The sequence below is a fragment of the Apodemus sylvaticus genome, chromosome 1 (genome assembly GCF_947179515.1).
Source record: "Apodemus sylvaticus chromosome 1, mApoSyl1.1, whole genome shotgun sequence".
NCBI lineage: Eukaryota > Metazoa > Chordata > Mammalia > Rodentia > Muridae > Apodemus > Apodemus sylvaticus.
Genome location: NC_067472.1, coordinates 104,832,272 through 104,850,338, shown reverse-complemented (window position 1 = coordinate 104,850,338; position 18,067 = coordinate 104,832,272). Strand labels below are relative to the sequence as shown.

The 18,067-nt window shown below is 48.6% G+C and overlaps 1 protein-coding gene and 1 long non-coding RNA gene across 6 annotated transcripts in view; one reads left to right on the top strand and one right to left on the bottom strand.

Annotated features, from left to right (window-relative positions):
• Positions 1-712: 712 nt before the first annotated feature.
• The window catches only part of Fchsd2 (FCH and double SH3 domains 2), a 186,166-nt gene continuing 168,811 nt past the window's right edge, over positions 713-18,067 (top strand). Inside the window, exon 1 of one of the 4 annotated variants that reach the window (XM_052157215.1) lies at positions 713-783. In XM_052157215.1, the coding sequence (XP_052013175.1) occupies positions 769-783 (15 nt within the window). In that variant the 5' untranslated portion in view covers positions 713-768. Of the gene's footprint in view, positions 784-15,964; positions 16,132-16,578; positions 16,918-18,067 lie in introns of those variants that run through there. The other 3 variants (XM_052157221.1, XM_052157231.1, XM_052157207.1) reach the window with 3 other exon arrangements.
• On the bottom strand, positions 8,433-15,939 carry LOC127664973 (uncharacterized). Of its 2 annotated transcripts, XR_007973297.1 has the most exons (5): positions 14,231-15,939; positions 13,573-13,736; positions 12,868-12,942; positions 11,340-11,564; positions 8,433-8,710 (listed from the first exon to the last, which is right to left on the bottom strand). It is a non-coding gene; the product is annotated as an uncharacterized LOC127664973 (long non-coding RNA). The 2 variants fall into 2 exon arrangements; XR_007973295.1 differs by lacking the exon at positions 12,868-12,942 and having other exon boundaries at positions 14,231-15,931.

Genomic DNA, 18,067 nt, shown 5'->3' with positions numbered 1-18,067 from the left:
AATAGTGAAACTCTGTCCAAAAACAATAAAAACTTTTGGCCAGTGCATCTTGGTGGTAGAGAGCAGGAGCTACTTTAACATTGCTGAGCATCTGTGAGACCCCAGGATTAACTCCAGCATTATAGAGACAACAAGATCACATACTCTCTCTCTCTCTCTCTCTCTCTCTCTCTCTCTCTCTCTCTCTCTCTCTCTCTGTGTGTGTGTGTGTGTGTGTGTGTCTCCTAATGTATGCAAAAGCACTTTTAGAGAATCATTGTTTGAGATCATGTATTTAAGACTAGGCGTCCCTATAAATGGCCAGGGAACATCACTGCTTTCCCACCTGAGCCAATCCCTTTCTAAGCCAGGGTCTCTCCATCTTTAAAATGAACAGGTTCCATCAGGACTAGGGGCTCATGATTTTTCTGCGTGTTTGGCTGTCCTCAACTATACAGGTGAACCAAAGTTTCATCAAGGTCAAGACCCGACTCTCCAGAGATGGAGGCAAATAGGCTTCTTGCCTCAAGCACACAAGGCTTTCTCTTGTCCTCAGGGAGCCCAGAACTGATGCTGACTGGCCTGAGCCTCCAGGAGGAACCAGACCATCTGGGAGCTGGCACGCGCAGAGGCCCACAGCTTGCTTGCTGCCTAGAGAAGAGGTGGAAAGGAAGCCTGGTTCAGAGTGAAACGGAAGTGCCTGAGCTCTCACAATTGCTCATTCGTAGTCTCTGCAGCCAGGAGGGAAGTGAAACTGTCGGGTATCTGCAGCTTTGGCTCTGAAAGTTCATGGGGCAGCAACAGGTGAGAAGAAGGCCTGGTGTAGGCTTGCAGTCTGGTCTCAGTCCTGGTCAGGGGCTATCTTTGGCAAGTAGGCTGGCTCAAGGATTCAGGAGGAAGATAAAGGAAAAAGCTTTGAAATATGTTCATGACAGGCAAATCGCAATGCTTCGCTGAGCTCAGGCACTTCTATTTTAAGAAATGGCTAAGTTCACCCCTGAAATAAGGATTTCTGGAATAGTGGGGGGCAATGGGGATACAAGAGGCAATTTGTTTATAAGGAGTCTGGCCCCTTGCTGGCAGTGGACTCAGCATTGTGGAGGATGGTTAGGGGGAGATGGGATAATCAGGTTTTTCATGTGTGAACCGGGAAGGGGTCCTTTTAGGGGGACGTCCAGGGATGGTGCAGTGACTTGCCTAAGGTCACATAGCTAATCAGTCGCTCAGGTGGGGCCTGAGTTTGAAAAAAAAAGAGGAATTGAGAAGAGGATGCAGCCAAAGAGAAGCTTGGTGCTGTCACTGAGATCTGAACAAGGTTGGACCTGGGAGGACAGAGTCTGAGTTAGGGAAAGGAGGATACCCTCACAGAAGCAGTGGCTTTGACAAGCCTGGTGCTCACCCTGTAACCTAGCACCTACAGGGCTCAGGTAAAGGGCAGGCTGTGAGTGCGAAGCCAGCCTGGACTGCAGTGTGAATTCCAGGCTAGTGTGGCCCTTAGAATGAGACCTTGTCTCAAAACAGAACAAAACACAGTAAGAAAAAAAAAACTAACAAAGCAGTCTTATTATTTTAGTTTCTGAGACCGTTTCACTATGTAGCTCTGGCCAGCCTTAAACTCAGAGATCTGCCTGCCTCTGTGTTAGTGCTGGGATCCAAAGGCAGACAGCAGCACCCAGCTATAGGCAACTTGTTGATTAATAACGATGGCTTTGAACAGGCATTTAAAGGGGAAATGGAGCTTAGCCTGCAGAGCAGAGGGAGAAAGGTGCTGAACAGCATATGCAGAAGTTATTAAAAAGTGTGAAGTTGCTAAGGCAGCCTGGCAAATGTGGGATGATGGATGCATCTGGTGTGATCAGTGCAACAAATGCACTTGTGAGGATGTCTAGGCTGGCTGGTGCCAACCAACAAGCTTGCCCTTAACTGCCACTCTGGCACCCGTGGAAAAGCTTACAGTGAAGAGTGGGTAGTGGAGCGAGCAGGAAGGAGCACTCTAAAATGTCTCCTGTAAACTGCCTCTCTTCCTGTAGATGTGGAAATTATCTGCCAATTTCAAGCAAGTCTTTTAAGAGAGAATCAAAATAAATGGAAAATCCTGGCTCTTAGGTGGAAGTTTTCGTAGTCCTTGAAAAGTTGTAGCTAGATTATAGCAGGTGCCTTATTCTAAAAGATACTTGAAATATGCCACCAAGAACTATTTGAAGAATAGGCTTCCCATATTCAAGGAAAGTTCAAATACAGGTGTGATGATCCCAGACACACACTTGGGAGGTAGATGCAGGAGGATTAGGAGTTCAAGATCATTTTTGGTTACACAGTGAATTAGAAACCAGCCTGGGCTACTTGAGTCCTTGTTGGAAAAAAAAAACACAAAACAAATCCAAAATAAAATGAAAAAAGAATAATTTGATTAGCTGTGTATAGTTGCTAGCACTATAAAGTTCCATGTTATATTGCTTTCAAATTAATCAGGATAAATAAAAGAAAGATAATCAGAATTAAAAGTTATTTATCTGGGATATTTTAAATGAATTCTAGAAAAAAATTGTGGACAATAACAAAAAAAAAAAAAAACAAAATCCCCAAAATATTGGACTTAATTTGGGAAAAAATGGGGTACATTTAAGCAGAGGAGCCCAAGGGCAGACAGCTTGGTCTAGGCAGCTAGGAAGGCAGACAGAGGACAGGGTATGTGGTTGAGGTCAGGCAGGAGTAACTGCAAAGAGTCCTTGCTGAGAGAGCTGAGGGTGTCAGGTCCCACCCCTGTTGAGAAAAAGAAACACACAAAGGTGCAGAGGAAATGAAAACTGAAATGCAGGCGCCCCTGTGGCTTTGGTCTGGGCAGGTGTGGTTAGCAAGGGAAGTAAAAGGGGCTGAGTGACTGTCAGCCCAGCTTTGAGGGAGGAGGACAGCTTGTGAGGGTGAAGGACAGCTTGTGAGGGTGTTGGAGGCCTGTCTCTAGCCAGGAGTCCCATTCCAGGGTGGGTATTGTGAAGGGCTGTCTTAGGGTTTTACTGCTGTGAACAGACACCATGACCAAGGCAACTCTTATAAAAGACAATGTTTAATTGGAGCTGGCTTACAGGTTCAGAGGCTTCAGTCCACTATCATCAAGGTGGCAACATGGCAGCATCCAGGCAGTCATGGTGGAGGAGGAGCTGAAAGTTTTACATCTTCATCTTAACACTGCTAGCAGAATACTAGCTTCCAGGCAGCTAGGATGAGGGTTTAAAAGCCCACACCCACAGTGACACACCTATTCCAACAGGGACACACCTAATAGTGCCACTCCATGGGCCGAAAATATACAGACCATCACAAGGGCTATGCTGGGCGTGGTGGCACACGCCTGTAATCCCAGCACTTGGGAGACAGAGGCAGGCGGATTTCTGAGTTCGAGGCCAATCTGGTCTACAAAGTGAGTTCCAGGTCAGCCAGGGCTACACAGAGAAACCCTGTCTTGAAAAAACAAACAAACAAACAAACAAACAAACAAACAAAAACAACACAGGGGCTATGCTTTGAGAAAAGCCAAGTGGCATTGGGAAGCATCATATCTTTCCCCTCAGTGTCCTGCTTCCTTCTGCCAAGCCTTTGCTCTTTCTTCTGATATGAGTGTCCCTTGCCACTTTTCCAGCACCCTAGGGTTCCTGCCAGGCCCTGCCAGGCCCTGGAGAGCCTGCATGAAGCTCCTGGTCCTTGGTTTCCTGCTGCTTCCTGCTCAGTTGCTTGAGCAGGTGAATGGCCAAGCTCCGCCTAGAGGCATGTTTTGTTCCGTGCCTTGCGTCACATCAGCAGCTGTCCCCTTGCCACAGTGCTCCAACTCATTGACTCTGCCCACAAGAGGGTTTTCAAGTGACAGATAAACCAGAGTCAGACCCTGCGGTTCCCTAGAAATGCTGGCCCTTTGTATGACTGTCCCGAAGTAGGAATGGTGGCGGGCCTGCTCACTTGGCTTAGCATTCTGAGGAAAGTCTTGATGTGGCTGATCTAAATGGCAGACTCAGGCAGAGGATCTTGTGTCACTGCTTCAGTGAAGAAATAAGCACACTGAAGTGTGCTTAGGTTAAAGGGACAGTCAAGAGGGTGGTAAGTCGTCATCTAGAGGCTAGCAACAGTGGAAACCATATATATATATTTACAGTCCAGTCATTACCTCTCCCTCTGTCCTCCCACAGTTCCACATCCCATTCCTCCTCCTCCATTTCTAAGAGATGCCCCCTCCCCAGGACTCCCTACTCCCTCGGGTCTCAAATCTCTTGAGGGTTAGATGAGTCTTCTCTCACTGAGGCCAGACCAGGCAGTCCTCTGCTGTATATGTCTGTGTGTCAGGGGTTAGGGGGTTCCGTACCTGCTAGTGCATGCTGCCTAGTTGTTGGCTCAGTATCTGAGAGATCTCAGGGGTCCAGGTTAGTTGAGACTGCTGGTCTTCCTTTGGGTTCACCCTCCTCCTCAGGTTCTTCCAAACTTTCTCTAATTCAACCACAGGGGTCCCCAACTTCAGTCCATTGGTTGGGTATAAATCTCTGTGTCTGTCTCAGTCAGCTGCTTGTTGGGCCTCTCGGAGGACAGCCATGTTAGGCTCCTGTCTATAAGCATCAGTAATAGTGTCAAACCTTGGAGCCTCCTTTTAAGCAACTGTGGAAACTCTTACCTCAGGCCTGGAAGGGCTCAGTAATACTATTGCTGAACCTAGGAAGAGGTAGTACCACCCAGTGGGATGGTGATCCAACAGGGAGCAGTGGGAAAACATGACAACACTTCTCTGCTCTGATCCACAAGTCCCCTCATTGTTCCAACCAACCCAAGTGGAGGCTGGCATGAAAGCCTCTAAGGTTGGCCTCCTGAGACACAGGATACTGTGGATAGACAGGAGTGTTGAGTAGAGAGTTATCTCCAGAGATTGTGGATCAGATGAAGTGCCCTGTGGCCTTGATACAGTCACTTTTCTGGGATCAGCACTGACTTGAAGATTTTTCTACTGCCCCAGAGAAGAAAGTCTTAGAAAGTACCATGACCCTTGATGTTAAAGAACTCAAGACTATGGCTGGAGACACAGTTCAGTGATAGAGCACTTGCCTAACAAGCACAAGGCTCTGGATTTGATCCCCAGCAATGAAAACAAAACAAAACAAAACAAAAACAAAACAAAAACAAGAACCCAAAGCTAGAGTCTGCCAATAGCCATTTAGTTCTCCTGTCTACACCAACACCTACAGAGACTGAGCTCTGATGACCGCACCTGTGCCGAGCGCCAGAGTGGGATACAATAAACACACTGGAGGGAGGGGCTGTGAGAGGTGTCTGGGAGGTTCCAGTATCTTGTGTATATAGTTACGGCCATAAAGTAAAGCATCAGGGGTCAAAAGTCAGACCAGACAATCTGAAAACTCAGTTGACTTAAGCTGTAGCTAAGAATCCAAACACATGCTCAGGATGCAGAGAGGAAGGGCAAAGGTGTCTGTGTGACCCAGCCCTAGGTGTTGTCTTGTGTTTCATCTTCTTTTTTTTAAAAACAAAAGTACATTTTTTTAAAAAATTGAAAATAGATTTTTCATATAATATATTCTAATCAAGGTTTACCCTCTCTCAACTCCTTTTATAACCTCTCCATTTACCCAAATCCACACCCTTTATTTCTCTCTCTCATTAGAAAACAAACAGGCATCTAAAAAAATAATAACAGCCAGGCAGTAGAGGTGCATGCCTTTAATCCCAGCACTCAGGAGGCAGAGGCAGGCAGATCTCTGTGAGTTTGAGGTCAGCCTGGTCTACAGAGTGAGTTCCAGTACAATCAAGGCTACACAGAGGAACCCTGTCTTGAACCCCTCCCTCAAAATAATAATAACGATAAAACACAAACAAAGCAGAATAGAACAAAACAAAAATTCAAAAGGAAAAGCACATGAAAGACATATAGACACAGGGATTCACACATGTACACACACAGAAATCCCATAGAGTCATGAAGTTGGAAACCATGGTACACAAACGAAAGACCTGTAAGAGGAAACAAAAACAAAAACAAATGTCCAAAGTATTATGAGCCCAAAACTTCCAAAAAATACAATTGAGTTTGTTTTGTGTTGGCCATCTACTGCTGAGCATGGGGCCTGCTGTTAAGTGTGGTTTATATACCTATGGAGAGTCTACTGGAGAAAACTAATTTTTCTTTAGTGGGTGGTTATCAGTCAGAGAGAATTTCTGGAAACTATGTTTATTCCCCTCTCAGGGCTAGGACCCCATGTGGCTTAGATCTATACAGATCTTAGATCTATAAGAAAGTATGTTATGTATGGGTGTTGGCCTGCATGTGTGTTAGTGCACTACTTGTGTGCTTGGTCTGTGAGGGGACCAGAAGAGGAACGGGAATTACAGATGGTTGTGAGCCACCATATGGATTCTGGGGACTGAACCCAGGCCCTCTGGAAAAACAGCCAGTGTGCTTGATCACTGAGCCAACTCTCCAGCCTAGTGCCTTATCCTTCTGACCCATTGTGTCCTCTCCTTATAGGCCACCCACTCACAAGCTACTTCTTGTGGAGGAGTTACTGAAGGTCACAGTCCCTGTGCAGCAGACAAGGACTAAAGGCTACACACAGGTGTAAAGGACCTGGTTGTACAGTCTGACCTCCAGGCACACCCTTCCTTTAGCCTGTTGAACTGGGCCTGTTTCTATGACTTGGGTGCCCATGTTTAGTGTTCTACCTGCCCCACCCTTGGTCACCTTCCAAGTGTCAGGCCTTCAAGTCTACCCATCCAGCATGCCTTTTAGGTACATTGTCATTGGTTTTACGGATAAAGACAAATGTTATAGAGGCCTCTGGGCTTGGGGATCTGGAGGCACTGATAGCACAGGAAAGGCAGCCAGAATGTGTTCCTATAACTCAGTGAATATGCACCATAAAGAGTCATTGCTTGCTCTGTTCTGTTCTGTTTGATTTGGGCCTCCCTGTGCCTCCATAATGGCTTTGAATTCAGGATCTGAAACTCACTATGTAGGTTAGGCTGACCTTGAACTTATGGTGAATCTCTTGCCCTGCCTCTTGATGGCTGAAGTTACAGGCACGTGCTATCACATGCTCCCAACTCTGACAGAATCGTATGTAGCCCAGGCTGGCCTCAAATTCACTACATAGCTGACGATGACTTTGATTTCCTGCTCTGTAGTGAGAACTCTGGAATTTTGGTTTCTTTAAAAAATACAAAAATATTATAAGAACATGTTTTTCGTTTTAATCCCAGGTGTGGGGGATATGAGGCTGCTTCGGACTGTCTGCAGCAGCTGACTATGATATGCCTAGTACTCTAGCAGAGGTGTGGTTTTGCCAGCTGCAGATAGTTTCTGTGATTGTGTGATGCTTGTAATTCTGGGCACCTTTTAGAGGATATATAAATGCTAGTGCCCCAATAGCCAAGGGGGTTGGTAGCTGTTTTGTTAGTAGTCATGCTCAACAAAGAAACAAAAAGAAAGGAACTAGATTCAGGATCTCTCTCTCTCTCTCTCTCTCTCTCTCTCTCTCTCTCTCTCTCTCTCTCTCTCTCTCCCCTTCCCACCCCCATCCTTCTTTCTCTACTACCTAGTGAACGGGGAGTAGGGGGACTGGCAGAGGGAATAAAGGGTGGGAAAAAGAAGAACCCAAAAGTAGCAAAGATCTCTATACTAATCCTCCTTCATCCACTCCTAAGCCCCAGGCAGGTGTCTGCCCCCATGCCTGGCTTCACAGGGCAGTGCTTTTTACATTTTAGGTCAAACAACCAAGAAGGGACCTGTAAAGAGCTCATTAGTTAGGACTATTCTGCTGGCTCAGGACCATCCAGCCTGGCATTTCGCTCTTACCGCTCCTCTGTTTTGAGTACCAAGATCCCAGGCATCACGGCCTAATTTCAGTGTAGCCTCTGAGTCCCTTCCTTTACCAGAGGTAGTCTTTCCTCACTGGGAACTCACATAGCACTGTGCTTTGGGATCTCTCAGATTCAGACCTTGCCGGTCTGTCTACATGGGAGCTCCTGAACACTATAGGTACAGTCCGCATCTGCTCAATTAAACTTGGTGCCTAGCGAGGAGGGAGCTGGTACATCCAGCAACTGGGATGGAGTGGTTAACCCCTGGAACACAGGAGCAGGGCCATCTGGCATCCCTGCTTCTTACTAATTCCATGATCTCAGACAAGTTACTTAACTCCATCCTTAACATCAAGATAATGGAAGTTGAGAGAATCAGTGGGTGAACACATCAAAGTCTTCAGAGTTGTGTCTGGTGCTCCCCAAGCATCCAGAAAACGTTAGCTATTATTATGACAGCTGTTGTTAGGAGCCAGCTGGGTGTGCTTATAAACAACTCCTTACACCCCAGCAGACTAGTGCCGACAAACACTGACTCAACACAGCCACAGTTTTCCATGGAGGAGGGTGGGCAACCGTAACCTATTTTAGAGATGGAAAGACCCCAAGGAAGTCAAGGGCATTCATTCACAGAACAAGAGCTATTTTCCCAGTGTCAGACACTGCCTCTCTTCCCAAGTCAAAGGACTGCACTGGACTGGACTGTGGCTCAGTACAGTAGGTAGGGTGCTTGACTAGCATGCAGGAGGTCCTGGGTGCAATCCCTGAATGGAATAAACTCTGTATGCTGGTGCATGCACGTAATCCCAACAGTTGGGAAGTGGAGGTAGAAGAACTTCCAGAAGTTCAAGGTTTTCGTTGGCTGAACATTGAGCTCGAAGACAACCTGGAATACAGGAGACTTTGTTTTAAAGGAAAAAAATTTACTCCATTCCAAGAGAGAGTTAAACAGTATTTCCTGCATGGTTCTCATCCTCAGCAAATATGCCCAAGTGTTTGGATTATGAGACAGTAGATGCATTTTGCCAGGCTCCATGTGCAGATGTGATATTTTATGGGGAAATTGTCATCCAGTGGCATATTAACATAGCACACACTGGCCTTATTAACTGAGGTCACATCCCAGTATGCCACTTAGGGGCTGAGCCCTTAGGCAAATTACTTATCAATGCCTCATCTATAAAATGGGGCTAATGACAGTACCTACCTCAGAGATGGTGTAAGAATTAAATTAGGTATCTGGGTGAAGTGTTTGGAATAGAGTCTGCCACATGGTAGCTATTATGGGCATGGGCTAGTATTAATAGGCCAGATATAGACAAGCATCAGACAGAAGGTGAGTGTGTGTGCGTGTGCGTGTGTGCGTGTGCGTGTGCGTGTGTGTGTGTGTTGTCAGATTTGATGCTTCTCACCCCAGGATTGGCTCTACTTACATCGTGGGCGGCATCTGTCTTGTGGGGAGACTGCCACCTGCTCTTTCCCTCTGGAAGAGTTTTCCTGAGCCAGGGAATTCCCTCCCATGGCGACCGACAGCTATTCCAGGCATTCTGATGTCAGATGCTCTGCCCACAGCAGCACAGTGAGAATAAACCTGGACCTAGTGGCCCACACTGGCCTAGGATTGAGGGTATCTACCTAGAAAGGGTAGAAGTGGAGGGGAGCATGGGCGTGGAGGGGCTGTGAAGGCTGAGGGTGGGGCTGCAGACGGGAAGGGCGGGTGCCCAGGGAGCACAGGCAGGATGCCAGGGTGTCTGCCAGTCTCCAGGACGCTCATTTTGGCTTCCCACCCTCCAGCAGGCAGCAGGGAGCAAGAAAGCTTGTTTTGTTTAGGCATTAACTGGGCAGGCTGTGGGAAAATAGGCAGGCAGGCTTCCTAAACTGAAAAGGGCCTACTTCCTTCACAAAGCAGCTCATATAAGGCTGCCACTTCCCCATCTTGCTGTCCCTATCCCACAATTCCATCTTTCTCCTTAGGTCCCTGCCTGACTCTTCAAATTCAGCCCGAGGGGTACCCTCTTCACAGAAGGATCATATGCTGGTACCATTCTGTTCTTCCCAGGCTGGTCCTTGGAAAAGCTTCTTAGTGGAACCCTAGTGTTACAGATGTAGAAACTAGCTGAGGAAGAATCAGAGATTTCCCAGGGGCCCACAGTAAGAGAGAGGCAGGCCTAGGACTCTAGTGGAGCTCCCTATGGGAATTTAAAAACATCTTTAAAAAGATTTATTTCTTATTATTTTTATTTTAAGACATGGCCTTTCTTAACTCTGGCTGTCCTGGAACTTACTTGTAAACCAGCCTGGTCTTGAACTCATAGAGACCCATCTGCCTCTGCCTTTGAGTGTTGGGATTAAAGGGGTACTTCATTATGCCTGGAGTGTGTCACCTAGAGTTCTGCCTGCCTCTGCCTCCTGTATGCTGCTGGCATTAAAGGTGTGTATCATCACTACCATAAACATTACCATTTAAATTTTATGTGTATGACTTTTTTGTCTGCATGTATGCCTGAGACCACTTTTGGGCTTGGTGCCTGTAGGGGCTGTACGGAGATGCTGGATCCCCTGGAACTGGAGTTATAGATGGTTTGTGAGCCACCATGTAGATGCTGGGAACTGAACCTGGGGCCTCTACAAGAGCAGCCAGTTCTCTTAACATGAGCCAACGCTATAGCTGGGGGAGGGGATTATTTATTTACTTATTTATTTACTTTCAGTTTTACTTTGTAGTCCTGGCTGGTCTGAAGCTCCTTATGTAGTCCAGAATGGCCTTGAACTCACAGAGAACTGCCTGCCTCTACCTCCCAAGTGGAGGGATTACAGAAATGTACTCATAGGTCTGGCCTTTTTAATGAATTGTTTTATTTAAATTTATTTAATTAATTGTTTTAATGAATGAATGAATACTTTCTACTTATTTTTGTTTGTTTGCTTGCTTTTGAGACAGGGTCTCTCTAGATAGTCTTGGCTGTCCTGGAGCTCGATATGGAGAACAGGCTGGCCTTGAACTCGGAGATCCTCCTGCCTCTCATTCCCTAGTGCTAGAATTAAAGGTGTGAACCACTAAGCTGGCCTTAATTTCTTTTAACATGTTTTGATTATTTTGTACGCATGGCATGCATGTGGAACTCAGAGGATAACTTGTAGAAGTTGGTTTTCTCCTTCTATCATGTGGGTCCTGGGGATTGAACTTAGATAGGCCTGACCACAGGCTCCTTCACTCACTGACCTATCTTGCCAGGCTGGCCTCTTCTGTCTCTGTTTCTGTCTGTCTCTGCCTATCTCTGTTTGTCTCTGTCTTGCTCAACAATAGCACTAGGACAAACTGGGCAGGCATAGTTAGAAACACTTGCATAAATGGTCTGTTTAATTTTCACCACAACTCTAACATCCATTCTCCCCTCTGACAGAAAAAGGGAAACCATTAGAAAAGTGTCTTTAAGATTGTCAAGAAGCCAGAGTGAGGCGGAAGAGGGAGCATGCCGTCCAGCTCAAACGTTTTGCTCTGCTCGATCACTGACCTAGCATGCCTCCATCCACGTGATGGTTCCATTCCTTGATACCTGCTTTTCAGAGCTGTAATCACAGTGCAGCTAGTGGTGGAAGCGCCATTCGGCCTCCCACATAGACAGTCACTCAGCCTTCCGTGCTGCATCCTGACTGGCAGTCCTTGGCTTACATGCAGGTTCAGCCCTTTATATATTCTATACAGCTGACAGTTCATTTTAGCCTGCACAGCAGTTCCTCTAAGAGGGAGACAGGAAAAAAATCTGTTATTATCATTCTGCAGAAACGGAAACCAAGGCTGAAGTGACATGTCTGGAAGCAAGTACCTAACAAAGATAGGGTTAGAACATTAGTTCACCTGTCTGCCAGCTCCAACCAATATCTCTGGGATATATCATATTCCTGTCCTTATGCTCTTAGCTGTAATACTCACGGGCTGGAGCTCCAAATGAGCAGGAAATTCCTACTTTCATTGCCTATACCTTAAGGACTTGCCTCTGGGCTTAGATCTCTGCTACCATATGATAGGATCCGGCCTCTGACTTTCCTGGCTTTGCATGTCCCAGTGTTGTGACCTCCAGTCAAGCATTGAGATTGGGAGCTCTTTTGGGACAGAGCCCTGGGCTCACCCCAGAGACCTACTTGTGGCTAAGCCCAGAATAAAGATCTTTGTTGAGGAGTAGTTGATGGAATCCAAGGCTTGGTTCTGCTACCTACTCAGTGGGGGTCCTAGGGAAAGCCCCTGCTCCTCTGGTGGCTGGATTGGGAGTCTGTCTTGAGAGCTCACTAGGGAAGACAGGTATAATCCCCTGGAGGGCTGTGGTGAGGGGATCCACTGAGAGAAGAACAAAGGGCAGTGGGGGAAAGGAAAGGTGACCAGGGTAGTAATGAGGTGAATGAGAGTGGGGGTCCTCAAACCCAGTCATCTTTAGCAGTGCCTTCAAGCTGGGCTTGCTGAGGCCCAGGAATGACTAGCCTCTGGATGTGCTGACAAGAATTCCTGAGCAGCCTGTGCCAAGGTGTGGGGTAATGGCAGAGAAGAAAGGAAGCAGATAGTGCTGTGGAAGTATGTGTGGAGCAGTGCATGTGTGCATGTATGCATGTGTGCTTGCTTGTATGTGTGTGTGTGTGTGTATGTGTGTGTGTGTGTGTCTGTGCAGCATGGGTAGGAGGGTGGGAGAGGCTCCAGGAACTACTTGGCGTATCAGAGAAGCCGGCCTTCCAGTTCCCACTTACGCCTACATCAGGCCAGTTTTTTTCCCTTTTATTCATAACCTTTTATTCAACTAAATAGAATTTGCCAAAGCAGTTATATGAATTTACAGTGAATATTTTTTGTTATATATTTTTTAAATTTTTCTTTATTTACATTTTAAATGTTATCCTCTTTTCTGGTTCCTTCTCCCATCCCCCCAGAAACCCTCTATCCCATCCCCCTCTCCCTTCTTCTATGAGGGTGTCAGGCCAGCCTTTAATCCTGGCTCTGACTTTAATCACCCCTCCAGGTGCTTAGTATTGCTTCAGAGTCAAAGGGATCCTTACATCAGGGCTGGTTCTCTCTTATCAGCTCAGTGACTCTGGATAGTTCATGAGTCTCTGGATAGTTTGAGTCTCCATCTGTGAAAATGGAGTCGTATATATTATAAGGGATGCTATGAGAGTGAAACACAATGTAAAAAGCATGCCCATTTCAATGTCTAAAGCATGGAGGCACAACCAATGCTCAATCTTGATATCTTTCCAGAGTAAGAATTCCACATGTGGTCTCTGATGGAAAGGAGTCAGTACCTGCTGTACTCCTTCAGGATGGAAATGCGCCCTCCCTCCTTAGATTGGTCTGCCTGGAAAACCTTCCTGAGACCTAAAAATATTTATTAATTCTGTCTCTGAGGGCACAGAGAATACAGCTCTGCAGATTTCCCTTCACTAATCAAGGAGATCTTTCTGGTAGCAGTGTGCTTAGTGCTATTACAGAAGCAAAACTCTTCAAATCCCCATACCTGTTGGAAGAGGGACACCTGAGTAAACTTTCCATAGATCACAGAAATCCCCTGCTCCATCCTATATTTTATGCTTCTAAGTCTGCTTTATTCCTGGAGACATTAGTCCCCATTTAGTTTTGTGATGTAACATCTGATAACAGCAAGTTGAGCAAAGAAGGGTTTATTTTGGCTTATGATTTAAGGGGATGCAGATTGTCATGGAAGTCACGTCAGTGGGAGCACGAGGTAGTCAGTCACATTGTACCTGCAGTCAGGAAATGGAGAGATTAAAGATGGCGCTCGGCCTGCTTCCCCCTTTTCCTCCGCCCTGGAATCCCAGTCCAAGGGTTAGTGCTGATCATATGCAGGGTGAACTTGGAAGCATAACAAAGGCAAGTAACTTATCTCTTGTGAGTCTTCAGGTTCTTACTGTAGAAATGAAGAAAATAATATGTCATAGGGTTATTGTAAACATTAGCTTGAAGAAACCATAAGAAAGTTTAGGATTTGAAACGGCACACTGCAAATTAAAAAACTTCAAAAGATTTAATAGTTAATGTGTACAAGTGTTTTGGCTCCATGCATGCGAGTGCACTAGATACATGCCTGAGGCTTGCAGAGATCAGAAAATGGCATTGGATCATCTGGGCCTAGAGTTACAGTCAGTTGTGAGTGGCTATGCTGGGAATTGAACCTTAGTCCTCTGCAAGAGCAACAAGTGCTCTTAACTGCTGATCCAACTCTCCAGCCCCACTTTCTTTCTGTCACATCTATCTATCTATCTATCTATCTATCTATCTATCTATCTATCTGGTCTCTGTAGACAAATTGGGCTGTCTCAAACTCATGATCTTTCTGCTTCATCCTCCCAAAGGCTAGGATTACACTGATAGATGTTTGAGACCATGCACAGTATCATTTACCTTATGTTCTAGATGGGCTCCAGTATCCATTGAATGCACAGCAGATCAGTGGTCTAGGCGAGATCCCAAATCTTCTAACATGCAAAAATTCTCTTCCAAGAATGTGAAGCAGGATAATCCCTGAGCCAGAGCAGCTGCGCCCAGGACTACAATTTGGAAAACCTTGGTCAGGCACCCATTGCACGCGAGACATCTGGGCAGGTGCTGTTACCCTATCTTTTCCACGCAATAGTCTGGAACTCTGGGTGATTCTGCCTTGCTCACTTCCACATCCTAGTGTTTGGTGTAAGCTTCACATAAAGTAGGGTGGCAGCAAATATTTTATCAATGAAGGAATCAATGAATGTTTATTGAGCATTGACTGTGTGCCAGGTCTGGAGAAATTCCAGTTTGTACAACACGTCTGCAAAGATGCTTTAAACCCCCATCTTGTAAGGAAGGGACAAAAGCTGGAGGACTGCAGCAATGCTCAGTGGTGAGGCTGAGAATGGGGCCATCTCCCTACCTCTAGTGGTTGTGTCTCAGTGGAGGTCAGGACTCTGGGTTCCCATCCACTGTTCCCTTGCCCTGGGCCTTCCTTGATCTGAATGAGGACACCAGTGGCAAATGGCTTCAAGGAAACCAGAAATAGTAGGCTTTCTAATTTTTATACACAGCTCTCAACTCCGACACCACTGTTAGCATGTGGGTTAACTCAATGTAAAACCCCTGGGTCCGAGTCCGTCTTCTGGTCACAGAGCCAGTAGGTTATCTGGTAAGTCATCCTGGTCTAGTCTGGTGTCCCTGACCTTCCTTTTTTGACTGAACTGAGTTTCTGAGAACAGCTATCTGGGACTGCAAGTCCTGAATTAAGTGGGGGAAGGGGAAGATCCGGCTCACACTGTGTCTGTGTCTGGATCTGTGGCTCAAAAATAGTGCTGAAGAACGAGGAAGAAGGTTTTCCACTATTCCAAGCAACCCAAAGTGAGCCTGACACTCCTTGGGTGATCTGGGCAGAGCACGAAGGTGCCTGATGGGACCCTGCTGAGAGCGAACATTGTCATTGTCAGATGAGGTTGAGTTTGTCCAACTAGTTCAGGACAGGTAAAGTGAGTTGACCTAGAAGTCCTTAATCTAACCTATTCCTTCTTTCCTCTGCCATGCTGGCTAGTGTTGAACCCAGAGCCTCTCTAGCTGCTAGGCATGCGCTCTAACACCAAGCAACGTACCCCTCCTCACACACAGCTCTTGCTTTTTTCTTATAACCCAAGTAACCCTTCCTGACTCACGGATTCTAGTCATGCCATGTGACCTTGAGAATGGCTCCAATTCTCTGCCGACACCAGCCTTCCTATCTGTGATATGGGAGTGGCCGACTCAAGAGATTTTCACTTTTTCCCCCAGTCGACTCCACGATGTCTGACTAAGTACTCTGGAATAGAGGGCCATTCTTTCCTTTGCCTGGCAATTTAAGGTTATTTCACCTGTCCTCCTCCAACGGCATAGGTCTGGCACCGGCGGCCAGTGGTAAAAGGACTTATTCACGCTAAATTTCTCAGTGCACTAGGAGGGAGAGTACACTGAGGGACTGAGAGAAAGCAAAATTCCGAACTGTCTCAGCTACCTCCTTCCCTATTGCAAACAATCCCACTATGAGCCTAGCCCCCCTCTACTTGTGCCAAATTCCCACACGAACTGTGCAGCCGCAACTGCGGGAGGGAGGCGCGGGGGGGCGTGGGGGGGCGGCCTGTGCGCGTGCGTCGGAGCAGAGCCCTCTCCCTCCCACGTGCGCGCTCCCGGAGGAGTCGCGCGCCCCAGCGGGCTGGCGGGAAGGCGCGCGGGAAGCCCCCAGCTGCCTTCTCGGTGTTGGGGGAGGGAGGACGGGAAGCGTCTGGAACGTCCCATCGTCGGAGAGAACTGGGGTATTTCTCGAGTCCCGCTCCCGTTCCCACCCTTCCTCTCTGCCGAACAATCCATCAGGTTTCCCCCTTTCTCACACCGAGATCCGGAGCCCCGTGGCGCGGCCTGGCTACCTCCCCTCCCTCCACTCTGAAGCAGGCGGTGGCCAGGAGCGCATCCTTCTGCCGCCGGAGCGGGGCGCTGTGGCGCGCGCCGGGGCCGGAAATTCCCGCGGCCTGAGTGGTTGGCGGAGCTCTAGTGGGGAGCGCGGCGCCGCCTTCCTCCTTCCCGGGCCGGGCGGGGGCGTTGGGCACCGCGAGGGCCGGGCTGCCCGAGTGGGTGGGGGGCCGCCGCGTCAGCCAGCTGCAGCCGGGCCGCGGCAGGCGGCGAGCGCGGACGACGCGGCCGCTCCTCCTCAGCCGCCCGGCAAGCCGCGAGCCCCCCAGCGCCCCCGCTCGCGGCCCCCGCCCCCGGGCGTCTCCGCCTCCTTCCCTCACACACCCCCCGGGCCGCCCGGGCCCCAGGCCTTCCCGGTGCTCCTCCTCCTCTCCACACTCGCTGCGACCCGGGTGCTCCTGCCGCTCTCCTGCCTCGCAGCCTCCGGGCCGATTCCTCTTCCTTCTCCTCCTCAGCCTCTCCTTTCACACGCGCGCGCACACACACACACACACACGCGCGCGCGCGCCCTGGCTTGCTGGGCCGCCCCCTTTCTCCAAGCCTCCTCACCCTCACAGTCCTTTAAACGCCGCTGTCGGGGGTGGGCGGAGGATTGATGTCCCTTCAGCATCATGCAGCCGCCGCCGAGGAAGGTAAGGGCGCAGCTGGAGGGGGGCTTTGGAGATTTGGGGGTGGTGGTGCGTACAAAGAACGCGGCTGGGGCGACCGCTGCGCCCCCTCCCCCTTCCCGCAAGGGGCCGTGACCACTCAGGCTTCTTGGCTTGTCAGAGTTGCCGCCCGCTCCAGGCAGGGGGTCGCGTGTATGGGGTGTCTTTCTGACGGAGGGGCAGCCAGTGCTTCCCTGTACTAGGGAGGACACCTCCCTCTCCCGTAGACATTCGCTGGAGTTTTTTTCGGGCATGCATGTGTGTGTCTGTCTGCATGGCTGTGCTGCCCAGGGCAAAGTGCATTCTCAGAGCTGCACACGGAGGAGAGGCGGGGGGAGCCCCTGCAGATTTGCAGAGCCGCTGTGTGCGTGACGGATTGTTTAGTCTGCGCCAGGTTCGAGCCCTCCGGTCGCTTGTGGACACTCCACCCATTGGCAAATTCGCGGGGGGGATTTGTTTCAAGTCTAGCCCCAAGATTTGGCCTATTTTTACCCCCTACGGGGCTGCGGAAAAGAAGTTGGAAGGGTCTCCGCCCTCCCATCCCAAGGGAAAGCAAATTAAGGATTGACGGGTCCTGCTTAGGTCCCCCACCCCCATCCCTTTTGCCCTGCCTCGGGCCAGGGGGCCAGGGAAACGGCAGAGCTTCCAGTACTGAAAGCCAAAACCTGGCGATGCATGGCTTGAGCACTACAGTTAGGGTTTGGATGGCCTGGGCAGCAGTGACGGTCCTCTGGGGCTCGCCAGCACCTTCCCTGCTGCTCGCTTCTACACCTTTCAGCTCTGCCAAGGCTGTGTCCTTGTCTTTTTAAATCTTTCAGATGGATACTAGGTATCTACTCTGAGCAGTGGGTAGAGACAGTTACATCCTTCCCATGTGGGCAAACATTTGCTTTATGAGTAACTCATCTACGTTTCCTTTTCTTTTCCCTTCTTAATCTGATTTTTTTCCAGTCACTGAACCTCCCCTTTCCTCCTGCACGTGTACTCCACCTCTCCATGTAGCTTTGCTCTGGTGGTCAGGATTCTACCAAGATCACACACCATTCGCAGTCCTAGGGTCCTGCCTGGCCAGGATGGCTCCAGCCAGCTGGCTTTGGCGGTTCTCTCTGTTTGAAGTGGGCTGTCGCCCCGGCCT